Source organism: Anabrus simplex, chromosome 1, assembly GCF_040414725.1.
Source record: "Anabrus simplex isolate iqAnaSimp1 chromosome 1, ASM4041472v1, whole genome shotgun sequence".
Classification (NCBI taxonomy): Eukaryota; Metazoa; Arthropoda; class Insecta; order Orthoptera; family Tettigoniidae; genus Anabrus; species Anabrus simplex.
Window position 1 is genome coordinate 1,142,450,046 of NC_090265.1, and position 23,195 is coordinate 1,142,473,240.

Consider the following 23,195-nt stretch of genomic DNA (forward strand, 5'->3'; position numbering starts at 1 on the left):
GGAAAAAAATAAAAATTCATATAACTTACATACCTATTTAATTTTCTTCAAATATACCACAAATATAAATTTAAACAGCTTACAATTAATAAAATCACTAAAATCATAAATAAAAATCGGTCCAATACTCAGATCATTCACAATTCAACCGTCGTCATCTGAAGTTTCACAATAGGAACTTTCGTCGTTGGCATCTTTCCACACAAAGTCTTCCTCACTACCGTCCACATTTCTTAAAGCTTTTGGGCACTAGATCGTTGGGAATGCGCGCCCATGCGGTCTTGATCCAGCTGCATATTAGTCCCACTTCAGGCCTCTTCACTCGTCCGGTTGGTGTTAACGCGTGATCGCCATTGGACATGCATTCAGTGTACAACTGTTTCATTGCAGTTTTGAAAGGCTACTTCATGCACACATCCAACAGCTGTAGAATAGAAGAGAGTCCTCCGGGAATTATCGCAAGATCGGTTTTTCCTTTCCTCATCATATCTTTTACGGCGTCAGTTGTATGCCCTCTGTAACTGTCCAACACAAGCATGTTTCATTTTTGTAACAAAGCTCCCTGGCGACATTGCCGAATGCACTTCACCCAGTCCTCAACTAACGCACTGTCCATTCAGCCGGACTCCTGTATTCTAACAATAACACTGGATGGCAAATTTCCTTTCGGAAGCATTTCCTTTTCAGAACCACATATGGAGGGAGTTTGGTTCCATCTGCTGATACACGCAACATTACAGTGCATCCTTGCTTTTCGTTACCACCTGTTCTGATGGTTACACTTTTAGAACCCTTCGTATCTACTGTATTTTCCAACAGCATTTCAAAATAGATGTCTGGTCAGCATTCCCAATTTGCGACAGCAAATTAGAATTTTGCTTCCTCAAATGAATAATGTGACGCTGAAAGGCCATTCATTTTTCTTCATACACTTCAGGGAGACATGAAATAGACGTACGTCTCTGAATGCACAATCCCTTTCTCTAATAAAAGTTTCAGATCCATCCGCGGCTTGCAGTAAAACCCTGCGTTTAGAGTTGTTTTGAGATCTCTAATGCTTTCAATTGACACATTTCACTAGAAACAACATATCCTAACTCACATTTTTCTATCACAAATTTGTGGAGTCGTTCTTTAATTTCCGGAAACACAGCGCTCCGCCCGCTTTTCCTTCTTCTGCCAATCATGAATACACGATTCATCGATATCATACGTTCTGCCAACGGCATGATTTCCACATATTTCAGCTTTACTTATAACTTCAAGTTTCTCACGCACAGTAAATGACCGTACACGCCATTTTGAATCCATCGCTTACTATCAAGATAGCACTTTCATGGGATAGATATAGAACTCTAAGGTAAGCGAGGTAGACTTCCGTAACCGACAGTCTCAACTCGCGTAAAGTAAGATGTCCCACGAGATCAGCTATTCGCGCACCCAGCATGCCAGCAACACTTGTTAAACAAATGACGATCAAGTAATCCGCAGCAGTGGCTTTCATATTTACTGCATATTTACCCATATTCTTTGATTTACCGTATTTCATTACCTTACATTTCGCGTTTACATGCCCTGTAACCGTACTGGAAAAAAAAAAAAAAAAATCGATCTTTGTTTTCTAAAACGCAACTAAATCACAATAAAACCTGAATGCCCATTTACATGTGGTATATTGAGTACGGTAACCGTATTCAAATCTATTTCAATACTCCATGTAAACGTAGCAAATATTTATGAGAATGAACGGCTTTAATACTACCCACACCCAAAATTCAGAACCAATATTTTGGCCAAAAAAGTGCGGGGTGGTATTCAGAATATTTTTAATTTATTTTTTTGCTAGTGGCTTTACATCGCACCGACACAGATAGGTCTTATGGCGACGATGGGATAAGAAAGTCCTAAGAGTTGGAAGGAAGCGGCCATGGCCTTAAGGTACAGCCCCAGTATTTGCCTGGTGTGAAAACTGGAAACCATGGAAAACTATCTTCAGGGCTGCCGACAGTGGGATCAAACCCATTATCCCCTGGATGCAAGCTCACTGCCACGCGCCTCTAACCGCACGGCCAACTTGCCCGGTGGTATTTGGGGATTATACAGTAACTTATCTTGCCAGGAATGTAGATGAAACAGAGCCAAATGTGATTCTTGAGACAACCTTTCAATGTGATGGGTCGTGTTCAGTACACTGATACATATTAAAAAGATGTTGAAGAACAGAACAAAAATGGCCAACTGGAAACCAATGGGATCCAAACCAACAAGCTTCTGATTTGTTTTCTGTACTTAACACCTCTTCGATATATGTACTGAACATGACTTAATACACAGAAAGTGTATGCAAGTCAAAAAAATGAAATATTCACCAAATGAGAGTTTTACTTATATGAAGCTCATACTAATCCTTTGGACCATTATAGACAGATCAAATTCTTGCCATTTCCTTTGAATCGAAGCTAAATGTATGGTGTGAAATAAATTAGAAGAGATCATATATTAATGTACCAATCTTTTGTATGGGCATCATAGATTTCAAATTCAACAATGCATAAATCACTTTTGACCGTCTGTCAAATCTAAAGCAACACAGTATAAGAGAGGGGTTGGTAACATGGTCACATCCAGATAGGCTCACTGTGTTATTCAGCAATCTCGCTGCTAACCGGCAAGCAAAACTGAACATTCCTGAAGCTAAAGGCTTGCTCCCCGAAGGTGCAACTTATCCTGTGAATTCAGGAATTCAAGGCCTTTTCCTGCAATCACAAAACTTTGGCAACTGCTCCTACCCGAGAAATACAGTTTTTTTCACAAGGGATGACAAATAACACTTTCAGTGCCAGGAAAAATATGATAGTACTAAGCAGTAATAGCAAAAATTTGTGACGCGATAAGCGAGGTATTTTTATATAGATTTAATACGATGAGAATCGGGACTTCAAATTTATGATGTGTTTAGCAGGAAAACATTAAAGAGGAACACACAAGGTTTCACTGTATATATGAAACCCTTTTAAGATTTTAATGCTGTCAAAAAACACTTGGAAGACTTCTCTGATTCAAAGATAAGCCAGTTCTATGCATAGAAAAGTCTAGGATTGCCAGGAAGTTGGACTGAAGTTGTGGAAGAAAACAGGGGACATTTTAATAAACAAACTCGCAAAATGTCAAATTTACCACAGAAAATGCTAAGTTTTCTGGACATCCCCATAGAAGGCAGCAGTTGAGAAACACATTTGTATATCAAATGAAGACACCCTTGATTTAGATAGAATGGCCAGACATACCATAACAGGTATCAGAAAATAAATCCAGACTTCACTACTAAAACACGCATTACTACTAATCTTCAGAATGGATATTTATATAGTTAGCCAGTGAATGGGGCAGGAAGCAACAACAAATAGTGTACCTAGGATTTTAGTCAAGGGAGAAACAATTGCCTGCATGAGGCGAGTGGTTTTGGCTAGGACAAAATCCCATAGTCTGCGAGCCTCACTTTCACAACACTTGAACTCTGCTACTATGGCACAGAACTGTTCGAAGTTCACGTGCAACTGTTCCAGAGGCATGTCCTTAACATCACGGCCTGGAATACCTGTCAACAAAATAAAAATATGGACTACCAACACAAATATCATTGTGTCTCATGTATGAAATTCTATACAAACATACTGGGTGATAAATTTGTTTCTTCCACTTATCTACAGTAGACTAAAATGTTTTTTCTTATTCTAATAATACAAAAGAGATATCCTCGATGCTATGCAGTAGCAAAATGAAGCTTTGATATAAAATGGACAAGAGAGCTGCAAAGACAACAGATGCATGCTCAGATTCTTCCCCTCTATTTACAACTCCCAATAATTACTCGTGTGTTGCAATTAAAAATATTTCATCTCCTATTTCTATTACTGAAATTTTCAAATACAACATAAATTAATGCAGCAATTCAAGTTACAAAAACATGAAAAAAGGGAGGAAAGAAAAACGTAGGAGATATTAACATTTAAATTCAGTTTAGCTTATAAATACAGTAATGTCAGAATATTATCTTAAGAAAATAAAAAGGTACTTTTTGCTGCTCCTTTAGAAACAGTGAACATTGAAATAAACAAGTACTAACAAAAAATCCTGAACATGAGGTTATCCTAAACTACTCTCTTTATGATTTCCACTACTGCAACAGGATGGATTCATTCACTGAATGAATTCATATCAACTGATTAATCACTCCCTCTCTCATCAACTAATGTATCTGTACAGAAATTTTTTTAAAAGGCAAATAGGAACAAAGTGATCACCCAGCATAGTAAAAAACGTCCACAGTAAAAATATAACTTACCCGTTTGACCAGCCACTATGCTCCGAAGATCTGACAGTGAAAGATTTCTGTTGGTAAGTATCCGAAAAGCCATGCATACCTGAAAACATTAATACATTAAATCTTTCTAAATTTCAGAATAAGAAAGGAGCAACATTATAAAGGTCATTCCAATAACAAAAGAGCCTTCCTACTTATATAAACTAAATTTGTTCATGAACTGAACATTCCGTAAGATTATGTGTGCTCTAAGCAATGCATTATTGTCTAGTATGGTACTAAATCCGAAAGACATTGTTACACAAGACTGTCATAGAGTACCTTTACGGTCGGCTTGTCACACAGCCTGTCGCTAAGCATTTCAGAGCTGCGATTGGCAACAGAGTATCACCATACCCATCATCAAAAAGAAGGAGAGCCGGCTAAACGTGCTGATTACTGGCCGATCCAACTTTTGTGTCATGCAATGAAGGTATTCAAATGTGTTCTTGATAAAAGGATACATGACATCAATGAGCTTCCCAGAAACCAAGCTGGCTTTGTGAAGAATTGTGGTACAATCGATTCAATCCATGCTGCACAGCTCTTGGTTGAAAAGCATCATGAGAAGAACAAGCCAATCCATCTTGCTTCCCTGGACGTTGAGAAGACTTGATCGTGTACCTTATGACCTCATATGGCCAGCAGTGCATGAGTATGGCATACCAGAATACCTTGCCAACTGGGTTCAGCTGCTTTATGTAGACCCATGGAGCTATGTTTGGGCTGCTGCAGGAGCTTCCAGTGACTTTCCCATCACCGCTCTTGTTCATTCTAGTGATGGACACTGTAATAGCATACCTGCACCATCCTTTGCCTTTAACACTTCCCTACGCAGATGTGAGATCCAGGTTGGTCTGCAATGCCAAACCCAAGAATGGAGTGATTGCCTGGTGCAATATGGCCTGTGCCTCAATAAAAAGAAGACTGAATATATGATATCAGATCCACTAGCAATCAGAATCATTCAGATAAATGGCAAGGACCTGCCGTGAGCGACAAGATTCAAGTATCTTGGGTTCACGACCGCTGATGATGGCGGAATTGTCAAAGAGGTCAATGCAAGGATATCAGCAGCCTGGATGGAATGGTGAACAACAACCGGCGTCACTTGCGACTGGAGGATGAAAGATATCAGCTAAAAAATCTATTGTACTGTCATCTGACCTGTTGCACTGTATGGTTGCAAATGTTGGCAAAGTACAACAGAGTGTCGACTGTGTGTCATGGAGACTAAGATGCTGAGATGGACAACTGATGTCACTAAACTGGATCACATCTCCAATGAATCCATCAGGGAGAGATTTGGCATTGCACTGATTCAAGACAAAATGCGCGAGTCATCTACGATGGTTTGGACACATACTAAGAACGGGCTGACACTATCACAAAGATGGGCCAATACCCTTCACAAGGATCTGAGGAACATCAATCTTCATCTTGACATGTCCTAGAACAGAACTAAATGGACTTTACACAGCAAATTTAATATGTCGTCCTGTTCAATTGCTTTGTAAAGTGAAAACCGTTAATATGGAATGATTTTAATATCTTGTAATGAACTAAATGGAGACAACAGATCCCACCACCACGAGCGACAAAAGCTGAAGAAAAATATGATAGTACAAAATATGGAATATCGTATAGTGACTAGTATGTTGCTATTGCTCTATATGAACCTTGCAGTGGTTGCACACATTTTGCAGATTTTAATGGCGAGACCCATTTTTCTCTTTGCTGCTTTATTTTTTGATTTAAGACTTCTTCAATGCTATTATTTTTGTGACATCATTTCATTTCTTTAAATGCAATTGACAGGATTATAATTTATACTGAACCACTTTCTTCAGAATTACAGTATTTCTACAACTATTTACTTTTAATATGTGTAATATAAATTAAAAATAATTATCATTCTAAGACAACAGTGTCTGGAGTGTAAATATGTAAATTTATAATTGTCTATACATCTGTGAATATTCAGTTTATACAAGCATACATATGTGGGAATGGAGGCACTTCCGTGTATGTGGGGCTTGCCTTTTTTCCATTTACCACCCCTGGATTGTAAATGTACAAATTAAAGAAAATAAATAACTAAATGAAAGCAACAGTAACAATATATGGAAAACCGAACTATTTCCCTAAACTTAAAACACTTTTTGAAAAACGTTTTCTCAGACCCATATCTACATATCTTCCTATTCAGCTAATTTTTTCACTTTGATAGATCATTTTTCTAACAAGGGAACACATACATGTGTTACACACCCTGATCCAGTTCAAATTGGGTAGGAATATTCGTGGGAGGCAGTAGAATGCTAAGGTCCAAACTGCATGTGCCCACTGCAAGTTTGAATGCCAACATTGAACAAATAAAAAGTCGTAAAACTAAAAGTGCTGAGGGAGAATCGGGGTGTGGCGGAGCGGTAGGGAGGAGCGAAGCAGAGAAAGGGAGCTAGCCGGGCCGTGACGAGCCGCGTCAGCAGCCAGGCAGCGTATAGTCGGGCTGCTCGCTCGAGTCGAATGAATGAATGCACCCTCCACTGTGCACTCTCCTTTACTGCACCGCAATTCACACATTCCTCGTATCTTTCCGATTAGAAATGTCAAAACAGATCAACAGGTGCTCATTGATTAGTCATCCGATAAGACAACATTCTTACAATGACAGGTAAAATCTGATGTTCTTACAGTCATTTATATGAATGGTAACTGTATATTTATTTTAAGCTTGTATGGTAATAATTGATTTTTTTTACACCTAGATACAACAAAACGCCCACTACAGAAGTCATTCAATCCGTGGAATGTAGTAGTGTGCATTCAGAATTGTTTTGCAGAGTGTGACAAAAGAGACACCCCATTTTCTGAAGATGAAAGAAATTTGGGATTGGAATTATATCTTAAGTAGATCAATCAATCTATATACTGTATATATATTTTTGTACTTTTAAGAGAAAAAAAAGCGTTCGCAGGAATTGGGTTCTTGTCACCATTTTACAGGTCTAATTGCCGACAGGGTTTTGGATACCGATGTGACAGTCGAACTGGCTGGCATATTGGATATGTCGGATGATGACTGTTTTCGAGGAAGACAATATTGAAATACAGATATTTGAAGCTGTCTCCAAAAATGATGCTCCTAACCCTGCATCCACAATAACGGCTGAATGATGCCCAATCCCAATAACTTATACAGAGAAGGTTGTCAAATATTGGTGACACAAAGGTGGGAAACAGGAGGTGGTTCACATCAGTGAAACACAGGTTTCGTAAATTAAAGTGCCAGGAAGAGTTTTACAGGTGGGAGCAACAATTGGAAAACTGTGGCACAATGGGAGAGAAAAAATCAATTTGTTACGAAGAAGACTTATCGTAAGTTCAAAGAAAGCAGACAATGAAACAAAATTGTTCACAATATAAATATTAAAAAATGGGCTTTAAAGTACGCTCATCTAGTTAGCTATGACATGTTTAGAGCATCTCATTCCTGGGTAATGTGTATTAAAAAGAAATTTAAAATTGGATCAAGAAAGATTTGCAAATTCGTGTTTGAAAATACCAATTTGAACAAGAAGATACTAATTGTAACGCGACACTGTTTGTGGAAGAGTCACAATTAATAGAAAGTCACAGCCCAGAGTGCGTGCTTAATACTGATCAGTCTGGTTTTCATGAAGAGTTCCATTCTGGCAGGACCCATAATGAAAGAGGAGAAAAAGTCGTATTCGCGGAAGCACAATCTATGAATTCGCTAACTCATAGCTACACAATACAGCCAATAATTTTGGCAGATGGACAACTTCTGCCAAAGTTGTTAGTGGTGTTCAAAGAAAAAAAAAATGTCAAATTTGGTCCTAATATAGGAAAAAACCTATTCACCGCATCAAATTTGTACACTTTGAAGGCAAAGTCTGGAAAACTGACCAAAGAACTTGTGCAGAAATGGTTACGGGATGTTTATTGCGAGCTAGTACCAGAGTACAGTGTTTTAGTTCTGGATTCGTGAATTGGACAAAAAGAAGAAAATATTTTAAATGCTAAAGTTGGAAGTAAGAAATTCATTAATGATCAAACAATTCCAAAACGAGTCATTGGACTTATCTTGCCGTTAGACATTTTTGGGCTTCCGCATTTGGAAGCAATTTATTCGTCTTTTGTAAGATTTAATTTTATTAAACTCGTTAGACATCAACGTACATTTAGCGAACAACCTTTTAAAAGTGCAATCTTTGACACACAACCAGTTCTCCTCTCCGTGTGGCAGTACAGTTGATGCAAATGTGGCTATGTAACAAGAAACCTTCACAATTTGTTAATCCAGTCGATTATTGTTTCAAAGAAGAACCTTCCGCTAGTCAATGTAAGACTTGTGAAAGCGACAGTGTTGTAAGATGTGCATGGTGCACACAGTATCTGTGCCTTGTCCACTTTCTTGTGAACAATCACTATTGCGCTAATTAAGAGTAAAAAGAACTCGGGCGTGGTTTTTTCAAAACTAATTGGCATCGTTGTTTAAACATCGTCCTTGCAGACAATCGTTTCATGTGCTGTTCATATTTACGTTTTGCACATCTGATCGGGAAGTTAAGTGCAACGCGCTAACTATACGCTGCCTGGCTGCCGGCGCAGCTTGACACGGCCTGGCAGGATCACGTTCGCTGCTTCGCTCTTCCATACCGCTCACTTATTTTACAAAAGGAGTACATTTATTGTTCCACCAATTCAATACAATTGTTTATTGTTCCACCAATTCAATACAATTAGGTGGAACAATAAATGTATTCCTTTTCTAAAATAAGTGAGATCGCTGTTTTCAATACGGATCGAAAATGAGAGTGATAGTTTGTAACTTCCATATCTCTCCGCAACACCCCGATACTCCCGAGAAACTTTTAATTTTATGACTATTTATTTGTTCAAAGTTGGCATTCAAACTTGCGCAGGGCACACACAGTTTGCACCTTAGCATTCTACTGCCTCCCATGAATATTCCTACTCAATTTCAACCGGATCCGAGTATAACACATGTACTGTATGTGTTCCCTTGTAAGTGTTTTGCATATGAAATGATAGTACACGAATGACATTTTTCATCTATGTGCAAAGTTTTTTTTTACAAGTGACAAATTTCATATTTTATTAATTTGAACTGAATGCAGAGGCCTTTGCTGATATCATGATATATGATATATGATTTGGGGTGAAACAGAAGAGGAAGTACAGACCAGACTCGACATATGGAAATCCCAGTTCCAGGAATATAACCTCAACATCAGCGAGACCACGACAGGGTGATGGCAGTCAACAGAGAAGGGCATCCAGCAAGTGTAAAACTAGGAGACCACCAGCTAGAGTGCATGGATAGTTTCTTACCTTGGAAGTGTAATCTCCAGTGATAATTTGGTCAGAAAGGAAATTACAGAGTACAAAAGGGATCTGAATTCTACCAACAAGTAAGAACACTTATGGGATGACATGATTCCAAAACCGGCCAAACTGATTATGTTTAACAGCTATTTCACACCAATATTGACCTATGGTATTGAAGCGTGCACCCTCACTAAGAGAGATTCATCAAGACTACAAGCATCAGAGATGAAATTTCTTAGATCCACCATCCAGAAGACCAAGATGGACAAGTTAAGAAATGAGGAGGTGGGGAAAGAAGCTGGAATACAGACATCTCTATTAGACTGAATTGGTACGCCCAGACTATGGTGGTATGGGCATGTGAGGAGGATGGAGCCTACAAGAACAGCCAGAATAAATTTGGAAAGACAGGTGGAAGGAAAAAGACCTGCAGGAAGATCTAAAACCTGATGGATGGACATGATAAAGGTTGATCTAGTTACCAGAGGATGGACAGTGGATGATGTTCTCCATAACAAGTTGTATACAGACAGGAAGAAGTGGAAGAGGCTCATTAACAGTACCCAGGACACTGGAACTGTCCAATGATGATTATTATGAACTGAACATTCCATCAGATTAAGAGTGCTCTAAGTGGTGCATTATTCTAATATAGTACTAAAATATGACACAATCTAGAATTCATTACGGATCAAAAGTAAAATAAAATTTCTTTACAAAAGAATTCCATTTTAGATGCCGAATTTTATAACGTGCATCTGAACACATTTCTTTTCGCCCCATTAGAATGTAACTTTTCAAAATCACACAAATCAGAAACCTTTCTACCCTTTGAAACAAACAAACAAACAAACAAACAAACAAATAAATAAATAGAGAATCTTAAAATCAATAAATCAGCAAGCAATTCGAAAACTGATACTATCTCTAAAAATGCAAATATTACCAACAATTTTCACCCAGGCATTAAATGTTATTAGCTTTTACATCCCACTTTACACTATTTTTCAGTGAACAGGAAATTTCTAAACTGATCAGTATGAACCCTAGACGCCCTACAGCTAAAGCCTTACCAAACATTCATAAAAACGAAATTCCTATCAGACCGATCATTAACTTTAGGAATAGTCTCACCGACAAAAATTCTCAATTAATCTCAAACTTCTCAAAGAAACCGAATAATTTCTTTACGAGAACTATTTGCAATAGAATTTTGTAATATTTCTAACAAACACCACCATACATTCCTTCGATTTAACCAATGTGGATTCTAGTATCCCTATAAATGGAACTATGAACTTAGTGAAAATTTAAATACTTTTTTTTAAAATTTGTTTTACGTCACACAGACACAGATAGGTCTTATGGCGACGATGAGACAGGAAAGGGCTAGGAGTGGGAAGGAAGCGGCCGTGGTATTAAGGCACAGCCCCAGCATTTGGTTGGTTGAAAATGGGAAACCACGGAAAACCACCCTCAGGGCTGCCAACAGTGTGATTCGAACCCACTATCTCCGGAATATAAGCTCACAGCTACATGCAACAAACAAGCCCACTCGCTCGGTAATGAACATAGAAAACTAGGTAAATTAGAAACATGAGTATCTGAATATTTTAAAATTTGTTCTAGACAATAATTATTTTTCTTTCAACAACATTATCAGCAAAAGGCACTCCCAATGGGGTCACCAGCACTGGAAATCTTGGCTGAAATCTATACAGACTTGGAAAGAACAGAAATAATATCAATGGGATATTTTCCTGAATAAGATATGTCAACATTTTTTGCCATCATCAATCAATGAATTAATTGCCAACTGTAAAACTTCACTAGTGTAGAATGACTTGATTCTTTAAATCCCCATACAAAGTTCAGAACAGAATCAGGAGTCAATAAATCATAAATCATTAAATTATCTTGATCTCAAAATCACAAGAAATAATAATTCTATTATTTACAATACAGTGGAACCTCGATTCTCCGTTTTTCGAGGGACCATGAAAATAAAACGTACAACACGGGAAAATGGAAAATCCAGGAATGAATGAAAACCATGAACAATTTGGCTTAACACCACAAAAATGAAATATGTATAATTATAATCTTACACATCTCCTAAACCAAACCAAACTATAGCCCCAATGGGACTTTGCCGGCCAAGCGACCGCTGCTCAGCCCGAAGGCCTGCAGATTACGAGGTGACACGTGGTCAGTGTGGCGAATTCTCTCTGCCGATATTCCTGGCTCTCTAGGTCGGAGTCGCCATCTCACCATTAGATGGCTCCTCAATTAAAGGTAATCACGTAGGCTGAGTGGACCTGGAATTAGACATATCCAGGCAAACTGCCTGACCTGGTTGGAATCGAACCCGGGCCCTCTGGATAAGAGGCAGGCATGTTAGATCGCGAAACCGCATTAATTATCGGTATGCGAGTTCAAAATCTCTATAATTTATATTCAATTTTACAGGGGAATCTTCGTCAGTTTCCCGTGAACACTTCTTTCAGTTCAGCAATTTTGATTAGCCAAACTCTTCGAAAAATTGAATAACTCCAAGCCAAACGACAATCGACCACAAGTAGTTTTTAATTCTCTCATCTAATAAAATAAAGCACATTAGATACAAAAGTGCCCAACATGATGGTGAAATCCCTTCTTTTCTTAATCTGTAATTGTAATTTGGTCTCCGGTATACTGTTCGTAGGCAGTTTCTGGAAATCTTGTACCCGTACCGCCGCCGTGTACATTAGGCCCACATCGACTTTTAAAGGTTATGTTGAACTCAAAAACATGGTTTCGAATGTAAGTATCGATTCCCAAAAGTTCTTGAATGCATTATATTCAATTTTGCCCGTCACTAATCCAATCAAATAGGAAAGATAAAAGAAATATCATCAAAACTTCAGAAATTACGGTTATTCATGACCTTGAGGTCATCTGGACAGCGCGCTCGCTGCACATGTCAGTACGAGTTGGAAATGATACAAACCATTTAAATGTAACGTGCGCAAATAAAACGACTACGGTTTTTGGTATTTTAACACGAAAACGTAAAATTCCCAGTCTTACATTAGGACCTAAACAGTAATAGGCAATCCCAAGACCTCCCGTGGCTTTCTTTTTTAATGTTGTAATGTGCAACATATGTTATGGTCTCGCTAACATAATCCTGTACGATAATATTGAAATACGGTACTAAATTTGTGTTAAGGAGCAGCTGGGATTCCTGCCTGAAAGCCCAGTTACTCTACAGTGCTCTGAGGAAAGTGCCGAAAACCTATTCGGCAGTACGATCGAAAAAATGTAAACGTATAAACATCCAACCCTGGACATAATGTGGACGTTTTATAAGTGCGAACATTTGACGAAACTCGTTCCGTCTTCAAGCAGAGCTGTCGAAATGCGCCGTGTCTCCTTACCATTGTTGTGGCCACATTCTGCTTTATGAAACAATACCACCCGAATGCGATGCTAAGATGGTTCCTTATGCAAGTTCACCGCTGATCGCTTTTCCAGTATCGGTACGGTACTTACTCTAATTATCGCAATGACAGGGCGTTAACGCCAAGATCCATACGTATGCCATAGCCGTCATTTCGTGAGATACAGTTTATGAAGAAACGATTGATCGAGGATTTAGCGTTGATGGGACTGGAATTTCTGGGCGGTTGATCCGGAAAATCATTGTTTTTAGAAATGGATAATGCAGGATTTTTACAATGTGACAATTACATTGCTTGTGTGACCACGTAATTTGAATGCATATTCCGGGAAAACGTAGTTTCCGGGAACGGATAATCAAGGTTCCCCTGTATTTTTAGAAAACCTACTCAAACAGTAAATGTCATCCAACAAGATTCCCTTCACCCAGGTGCCCATAAGAAAGCCACATTTTGTAGCATGATCCATAGAGCTCTTAACATTTCATTGTATAACAACAATATTAAAAAGGAATCCTATATACATATAGCATCCAACAACAAATACAATATAAATTTTGTTGACAAAATTACTAATAAGATGAAAAAGAAGCTGGTCACCATGCTGCCAAAAGACCCTTAAGAAAAATATTAGTTTTTTCACTTACAAATAATGGTAACTTATACTAGATCACAAACATATTTAAAAACCAGAACTTCAACATTGCATTTAGAACAATTCAATCCGAAGCGATTCTACAACACATGATTTTGATAGTAACAATATCTGAACTCCGGAGTTTACAAATGAAATTGCTCCCAATGTAATGAGACTATTCCACATTTACACTGTCGATACAGTCATCATACTTACGAAGAAACATCTAAAACAAAGGAAGACATGGCATGTTTCTAAAAATTCATTCATTGTTCATTGTTTTTCATATTTTATCATTTTTAATGTCAAACATATTTTGTAAACTTTTAAGCTTTTATGAAAAGCCAAACTGTCAATATGTAAAACCTGTCTGACAATTTCCTGTCACCTGTAAAATTGTAACTTTTATGAAATAGGGCCCTGGAAGTGGACAGGCCCTTCAGCGTTGGTGCGTATGTTGAAACTCGCACCTTCAAGTTTTGGCTAGTTAATCGAAGTGTTGTTGCATTCAAGATGACAGTCAAAGTCATTCTCTTGCACATGGCAGAGTTCAACCTCCAAATAATTCATGGTCGATGAAGGTGACAAGAAAATGTTTAATAACCCACTGGTCCAAAATATAAGGCTTCAGCAATATTTGTTTTAGAAAGATTGTGATCAGCAATAATACAGTGATATTTTTATGGGCCCCAGTGAAACTTCAGTTATTCACTCACACCTCAAAAGCAAATTGTAGGGTCCACTGCACAAAATGTAGGTTGAATTTCAGTCTTGGATTGTACTACTTATCTTTTACGTAATAACAGTCGATCGTTTGTTGATCTCAGCTAGTGGCTTGATTTCTAAATGCAGTAAGCCCTTCGAGCATCACAACTCACGGTTCTTCAGGAACACAGAAAGTTGCACAGTATTTACAATATACAATATTTTGCGTTATTTGCTTAGGCTGTTACTCAACTCCCTCTGTGGATGATAGGGCTCCAGGTCCTAAATTCATGAGTTATCTCTGGTGATACATCTACGAGGATAATCCCAAAAATAAGGTCCCCTATTTTTTTATAAATACAGAACTCTGTTCATGCGGCTGTTGGTCACAATATTGTGAAGAGCATTTCCTGTGTTCGCATATAAACATGCGCACGCCGTGCTGAGGCACTCAGTCTTGGATTGGCAGCCAATGAGAATGGAGCTCCCGTTGGATGTTACCGCCAAGTGCGAAGTGCGCGCAGTTATTTGATTTTTGAATGCAAAAGGTACTGAACCGACTGAAATCCATCGCCAATTGACGGAAGTGTATGGATGTCAAAAATGTTCGTAAGTGGTGTAGAGTTTGCAGCCGGTCGGACTAAAATTCATGATGAATGAACAAAGGAGCGGGAGACCATCGATTTCCGTCGAGAGTCGTGAAGGTTGAGCAAATCATGCGTGAAGATCGGCGGATCACCCTGGACACTCTCTGCACTTTGGTTCCTGAAGTTTCCCCGAAGTGCCGCTCACAACTTCTTGAACAGCATGGCGGCATGCTGGTATGACATGGGCATACAAAAACTGTCACAGCATCTACAAAAATGCATCGACCGAAATGGTGATGATGTAGAAAAATAGCTGAATGTTCAAGCTGTAAAATGGGATAAAGCATTGTACAAATAAACAGGTCTATGCATTTATAAAAAAATAGGAGACCTTATTTTTGGGATTACCTTCGTAAGTAAATACAGGATAATTTTTGGAAAGAAAAGTTGGTCCTTTTAAGAGCAAATATTTAACAGTACTCCCTTTCAAATTTTCACAGCACTATTGTTAGTATGTTTAGCTCACTAGAATATTTCACAAAAAGCTAGTGTGACATGGTATATCCTAAGAGAAAAACCATTTACAGACATCATAATGAATCACTGAATAATGAAACAACAAGAATTTTATATTTGAAAATAAAGATATGTATTGCCTTTAATCATAAGACAACACTACAAATAGCATTACAGTACTCACGTCAGCAAGGCAAAGTTCTCCAGAACCTGTCGTGTCCAGAGCATCGAAAGCTTCCCTTAACTTGCTAAAATAAGGAGAGAGGATGCTATTAATAAATTGTTTGTGATAAGGAATATCACTATGCAACCTACTTCATCAATGTTGGCTTACATGAGCTTGTCCCCTAGTTGCACATGGGCCATCTTTACAGGTTGAGCATAGTCTTTGAGTCCAAGGTCTTGCACACTGATGTTCTCTCGCAACACCTATGAACAACCAATTTATAAAAAACAAATGAACAGACAAATCTGAAAGGGTAGAAAGAAGAACACATTTTTATTTGGGTTCACGCAGCTGTACAATTTGATCACTTATATGTATTAAACTTATCATGTAAAATTTAGTTTAAATATATCTAATACAATTACCAATAAGGAATTCCCTGATAATTATGCATGCCAATTTTTGCATATAAGTACCTTCTATCTATGGTAAATTTCACTTAAATGTTATGTTCATTAAGGTTTAACCTTCCTGATTATTAATCCTTCGCTTGAGGTATTCCACTTAACTAGTCATTTTATAGCAGTCTTCTGAACTAAGCAACTATGGGATGGCTAGGCTTTGGTGTAAGTTTTATCTTCGTTGAGAATATTGTTATAAAAATGGTCCCTAACACAAGTGATCGTTATTCACATCAGGTGATCAAAGTTGTAAATCCAATCCTAGCCAATGGCAGGTATTTAAGAAACTTGATCCCATGACCTAGACAATAAACAAGAAAACTCATCACCCAATCTATGTACATCTGAGGGGTACCACAGGGACAGTAATTTAGCACTAAAGGAGATGTCCATCACCAAAATAGTCCTCAACATCCAGACTGGATTTAGCTCTTAATGAAGATCACAATAGTGTAAAAAGGTTGGTTTTAATATCATAGAGCAGAATGAATGTGATATTTGTGATGAAAGGAATAGGACATTACACAAACCTTCGCTGTGCAGTTCAGAGCAATGGGAATACTCTCAAATACAGGGATACCCTGTCGCTCCACCAAGTCCTGGAGCACCATCTGACCTGTCGTCAGGTCCTCATACTCTCTGAAAACAACACAAGCCCATAAGGTTACATATAACTATACCTATTTACATTACAAGCTGAACAAGATAAATACACTCTCACCTATTCAGCTTCCGTCATTAACTTTCTCATCCCAGATAGCTCCCAACCTCCCCCCCCGCCCCCTCACTTACTACTACCCAGATGGCTCCCACGCAATGAAGGCAACAGATGTACCGATTATAAACCAATCTGTTAGTTAATTAATTAATTAATACTTTTAACGGTAATACCATTTTCTTCTAGATTTTAAATCGTATCTTTTTTGTGTGTATACATACATACATACATACATACATACATACATACATACATACAGGGTTATAGTAATAGATACAAATTGTTGTGTTGTATGATGTGTCTTACGATTTTCCAGATTAGTTTATCTTCCTGTATCAAAGCAATGAAATATTTTTTACTGGTTTAGAATGCATCTTAACCATCTTTTGTTAGTTAAGCATGTGACAATAATAGGCAAGAGATCTACTGTAATATTATCATCGAAGATCATCAGATCTACAATTAGTCACCTGATTGCTATTTCATGACAGTATTTTCTCATAATTTTTCTGCTTCTTTAACCAATTTTTAACCTAAAAAACAGGGAAAATTTTGCAAATCTAATTTTGGATCTAAAATACCAATGGAATTCCATTATTTTTGCAGTATGATCCTTCGGCAATAGCTGGCACACATGTCCTCCTTTGAAGATGATGGTGGTTGTTCTTCAAGAATCTGCACAGCCATCCTCTGCATGCTTTCAGTGGTGAGATTCCTGTTATATTCTATCTGCATCTCCAGCATTTTGGGCTAAAGTGAATAGCCATTATTTCTTAATCCAGTTAAATATTTTAACAGTTCTTTTTCAATTTCTGCATCATACACTAAAGGCTAAGCCTTGTCGCTGCAACCATTCTCCTCTCAATCCTGCTGTTCTCTTCACTTCTTTGTAGTATACATTCCATCAAGTTTCTCACATCTCCCTTGGTCCTCCTCCTTTCTTTCCTAGTATTTTTCCTTCAAAGACATTTACTATGAAGTTGTTATGTCTCAGGATATGACTTACAAGTTTTAACTTCCTTCTTTCCATATCCTTTAGTAGTCTCCGTTGCTTGCTGTCTTCCTTTAGAAGATCTCTGTTTATCTTTTGTTTAGTCCAGCATGTTTTCGTCAATTACCTCCAAAACCATATTTCAGTTGCTTCCAATGAATCTTCCTTTTTAGTTCAGCTGTCACAACCATAAAGTAATACACTCCAGATAAAGGATTTTACAGAAGCCTTTCTTGTTTCTAAAATATGGGTATTTATTAAGATCTTTTATTTTGAAAGGCCTGTTTAGCAAGAGCTATTCTTTTAATTTCTGCATACTGGCCTGAATTTGGTTTCCAAAGGGAATGACAAGGCTGCCTTCATGGCACACTGCAAATGTCCTTTTTATTTAAGATAGCAGCATATGTAATAGCACTATACAATGCTCACTTGCTGCATCATGACTACTGTTATTTTCTGTGAAAGCGATCGCTTAACTTAAACTTGGCTGTAATTCCGTTTTCTTTACCCATCACTTACCACTACTTTTCACTTACACATGCAAGAATAATTAGCACTGACACTGGTATATGTTACAGAATAAGTACACCTCTCCCGCGTGTTTAAATAGTATACTAGACCAACATTATACATAGCTTGCCGAGCTGAGTGGTGTTCTTATTGCAGTGTTGCTTCTTGCACTTCTCAGGCGGAGCATACAAACTGATCACCTGCCGCTGAAACTCTAAGGCTTTGCTAGACAAGCATTGTTAAATGTAACAATTATTTACAGAAACAAACATATGTTTTTACTTCATTCAGCCTGGCTACACTATATGTTAAATAATGCAGTTATCCAAGAGTTAATGACAAAGGTTTCAGAATGCACCAACCATGCAAAGTATTTTTAAAATAGTTGCCTTTGTTGTAGTCTCTCTGCAGACAGTTGTGCATTTTTGAAGAAATGAATTTTGAAATGCCATGACAAAATTAAGCATAACAATAAAAGAGATTGTTTCATTACTGGTTGTTTAATATCATAAACAGCAACCCCTGAGATAGTGGTGGATACATCTAACAATTGCCAACTGACCCGGTCGCTTGAAAACGTTACTTAATGTACATGTAGCCACTAACAGTTGCATCCTTTACAAGAAAATTAGGGGCCATAATCCATTCAACTGAGCTGTGACCTTGAGGGCAGTTTCGTATTTCGATATTATGTGACAACTTCCATAGCATCTAGCCACGGTACATTGCATTGCACTGTGTGCTTATTTCTTGCATTATTCAACAGACGAATGTCAGGTTTGAAAATGCCTTAATGTTTTCATGATCACATATTGCACCAAAAAATACTGTATTGAATTAGTTACAGGACCCCATCACCTATAGCATCCCTTCCCCTTATTTTATGGAAGTCAAAATACAAAATTCTGTAAACTGATAAATTCCTCACTACCTACTGTTGACCTACATCCAGCAATGTTATCTGTCTATAAAAGTACACAGTGCAGTGATAATGGTAAAACCCATCCTTTCCTGGCTCCTGAATGACTAGTCTACTGGAATGTGGCCTTGTCTCCAGGCTTGCTTCACAACTTCCTCCCTCACAGTCGCCTACGTGTTCGGCTGCTTGGCTTGTTACAAGTAACAACTCTCATTGTTCCGTATTGAAGATTACGCTAGGCATAGAATCTCAAGGAAGAATATAATAAAACCACCTATTCAATACTTTCCACTTTTAATGTGGTTTGAATCTACATGAATTTATGTAGACTTATCAGGTCAGATACATGTTTCACCCATTATTTGGGCATCTTCAGCCTGTAGACAACCTTTAGGTCAAGGTTTGGGACCTTTTTAACCACATATAGTATAGTACACAAACGTTAATTTCTTAAGACTAACATGCCAGGATAATAATTTTAAAAATGTGAACAGAACATAACTGTGGGTAACAAATTAATGGTTGGCTTGTACCGTACCTTCCATCTGGAGTCTAGGCTTTATCTTAGATGCATACTGTGAAAACTTAGAAGATGAGTACCAGTAACTGAAGTAAGAGTTTTACGGCCTTTTTAAATTATGTGCTGTCAAGTTTGTATTGAAAAATGGCACAAAAGGGACATTTTGTGAATTTGACATACGGCCTAAAATGATTCGGTACCGACATAATTTGAACGACCAAATAAAGTTTGTGACGAAGGACTTTTGTGGAATACAAGAAGGAAAGTACGAAGAAGTCAAAGAAAAAATGTTAGAATGGACAGTTGAAAAAAGAAACAATGGTCACACTGTGGTGAACAAAATGCTACAATTTGAAGGGCATGAGACTGTGAAAAAACAAGGTATTTGTTTTAGAATTTACGGCAAGCCGAGGCTTGGCAATATGATTTATACATTGAAACTATTCAAGTTTGAGGAGAACTTCATTATGTCAATGGCTTCCAGCTGATTACACATATTAAGACTATGAGAAGAACAAATTTCTTCTATTGCAAGTTGGCAATGCAGACCAGACATCAGTTTACTTGAACATGCCAACAAAAACAATGATAAATGCAGCAGGTGCACCAAGTGCTTTAACGAAAACCTCGGGACCTCTGTACAGTTATGCTAGCTGTGACTGCAGACAGCAGAAACTCCTATAATACTGTATTTTCAAACAAAAAAACTGCCTAAAGGAGACTTTCCAAAAGGAATTCACATCTGTGTACAGGGCAAAGAGTGGATGGAGGTGGATCAAGTAAAAGATTGGCTAAGAATTATATGAGAAAGACATCCAGGAGCCCTATTAAATAAAAAGTTTATGTTTGTATCAGACAGCTCTCGCAGCCACTTAGTTAGCTGTTTAAAAAAAAAAAAAAAAAAATTGCACTAACTAAAACCTATTCAGCAATTATCCCAAGGAGGACTGAAATCAGTTTTGCAGCCTTTTATGAACCATAGGAGGTTTTACACCAATTAGATGGTGGAAAACTTGCACGAGACAACAAAAGCTGTAAAATCAAGTGGCCTACGCTTCAATGTATTTGCAACTGGATCGTGTGTGCTTGGGGACTGATCACTTCTGAAATTGTGGAGAAGAGTTTTAAAAAGACTGGAATATCATTCGCATCAGATGACTATCTTCTACGAAAGAACACATCGAAAACTAAGACCCAGACTTAAGCAATGATGACGGCAGTGCAGACAGCAACAAGGATAGCCAGCAATTCCAATAACAGAAAAGTAGGCCTCATGTTATTATTTTCCCCTTACTTAGACCTAATGCTTTGTGAAGTATGACCATAAACCAGTCTAAAAATAAGGATTTTCGTGTTACAGGTAGCCATTCGTATTCAAGCTGCACATTCTCCTCATTCTACTGGCCACGCCCATCTACAATGTTCTGATAACGTCTAAGTCATCGCTGAACTTATCACTGCACAGGACGTTAGTGGTGATTCATTGTTGATAAAAGATGTAAACTTTGTTTGTTTTAATTACCTGGTATCATGCAACATCCCATTTCACCCTTATTTCTCCTTCAAGGACATTTTCAGCTTTATTATTATAGTAGCCATTTTACTACTATTAACTCTTCTTGAACCTTATATATTAGGAGATCCTGATAACTTCACACCCACCAATCCCCTAGTAACACCAGTACACATTCAGTAATTCATATTTTGCTTATGCGATCCTACGATCAATCCCTAATAAATTAGGAGGTGTAAATGCATTAGTAATATCTATTGCCATTCTACCTATTCTGCCTTTTACCACTAATAATAAATTTTGTGGAATTCAATTTTACCGTATCAACCAAATACTATTTTGATCTATAGTATCTATTGTTATCCTTTTAACATGAATTAGTGCTCGGCCTGTAGAAGATCCATACATTTTAACAGGTCAGATCCTAACTGTTTTATACTTCCTCTGTTATATCTTGAATCCTCTAACATTTTAAATTTGAGATAATCTAGTAAACTAGTTATAAAGCTTATGAAAGCATATGTTTTGAAAACATAAGACAGAAGTTTAAATCTTCTATTAACTTTACTAAATGAAATACACTAAATAAGTAGAGGAAATATAAAAACCTTTAAACCCAAAAAACAATTAAAAATTTAATGACAAAGGTAAATAAGCCTTCCATGCTAAATACATTAATTTATCATACTGGAAATGAGGAACAGTTTTAATAGTATATGTTCTACCTTTAGGACAAATATCTTTATGGGGGGGGCCACAGTTATCACAAACCTTTTATCAGCTGTTCCCTACTTAGGAATTGATCTAGTACAATGAGTCTAAGGGGAATTTGCTGTTGACATTGCTACTCTTACTCGATTCTTCACCTTTCACTTTGTCCTACCATTTATTGTAGCTATAATGGTTATAATTCACCTAGTTATTTTGAATCCCCATTCCCATAAAAATTGATTTTTATAAAGTTTGCACTTATAGGACCCTCCCCCAATTTTTGAAGTGAAAATTGAGAAAAAAGGGGGTTCCTACAGGCAAGTAAACACTGTAAATAAAAAATACACCAATGACAGAAAACTTTTACACAATCACTGTGAGAAAATTACATAGGTAAATATGGTATATCCGCTACACGAGTGAGAGCAACACCATTCTGATAAATGCACTGAATAAGGAGTCCATTCGTATGTTTATTCACGGCTGTCACTCTATTAGAGTTTAAATTTAGTTGAAACCCATAGTCTGAAAACTGCATAAAATGGGAAGGAATTTATCTTGGGAATGGACAGGAGCTGTCTGGAGTATTATAAAACCTTACTTGGAACTGAGTGGCGAAAATGGGAGCCATCTGGGATGAAGCCAACAAATATATTGCATACATCATTATAAAAGGTAGCCTAATGAGAATTTGAACAATTATGCAAGATGAATGTACTTAAACATTCATTAGGAAAAATGTTTCAAATGCAATTAGCTTAATTCTGCAACAAATATTAAAAGCTCTTTTTAAAAATCTGATCCTAAGAATTTTAAAGGATTGTGAACAGGAAGGAAACTAGCCTTGAATCTCGGATTAAATGTTAAAATAGTATGAAGTGCTTTGTATTTCATTAATCAGTCGTGAACCATGGTAGAACACACCCTAACAATGGAATCTGAATACATTACACAACTAATTAAATACAAATTTTCCTGATTACTAAGTATGTTAATTCAAGCATTTATGCAATTTTTATTTTTGTGAGAGCACAACAGAAGTTGCTACCCTAAAATAATATA

The 23,195-nt window shown here is 37.4% G+C and overlaps 1 protein-coding gene across 7 annotated transcripts in view; it reads right to left on the bottom strand.

Moving 5' to 3' along the window:
• raw overlaps positions 1-23,195 on the bottom strand; it is a 248,647-nt gene that overhangs the window by 51,188 nt on the left and 174,264 nt on the right. For 5 of the 7 annotated variants that reach the window (XM_067137398.2, XM_067137391.2, XM_067137395.2 and 2 more), the window contains 5 exons: positions 16,782-16,890; positions 15,959-16,053; positions 15,809-15,872; positions 4,346-4,424; positions 3,413-3,598 (listed from right to left, as the gene is read on the bottom strand). In XM_067137398.2, the coding sequence (XP_066993499.1) occupies positions 3,413-3,598; positions 4,346-4,424; positions 15,809-15,872; positions 15,959-16,053; positions 16,782-16,890 (533 nt within the window). The remainder of the gene's footprint in view (positions 1-3,412; positions 3,599-4,345; positions 4,425-15,808; positions 15,873-15,958; positions 16,054-16,781; positions 16,891-23,195) is intronic. The other 2 variants (XM_067137392.2, XM_067137394.2) reach the window with 2 other exon arrangements.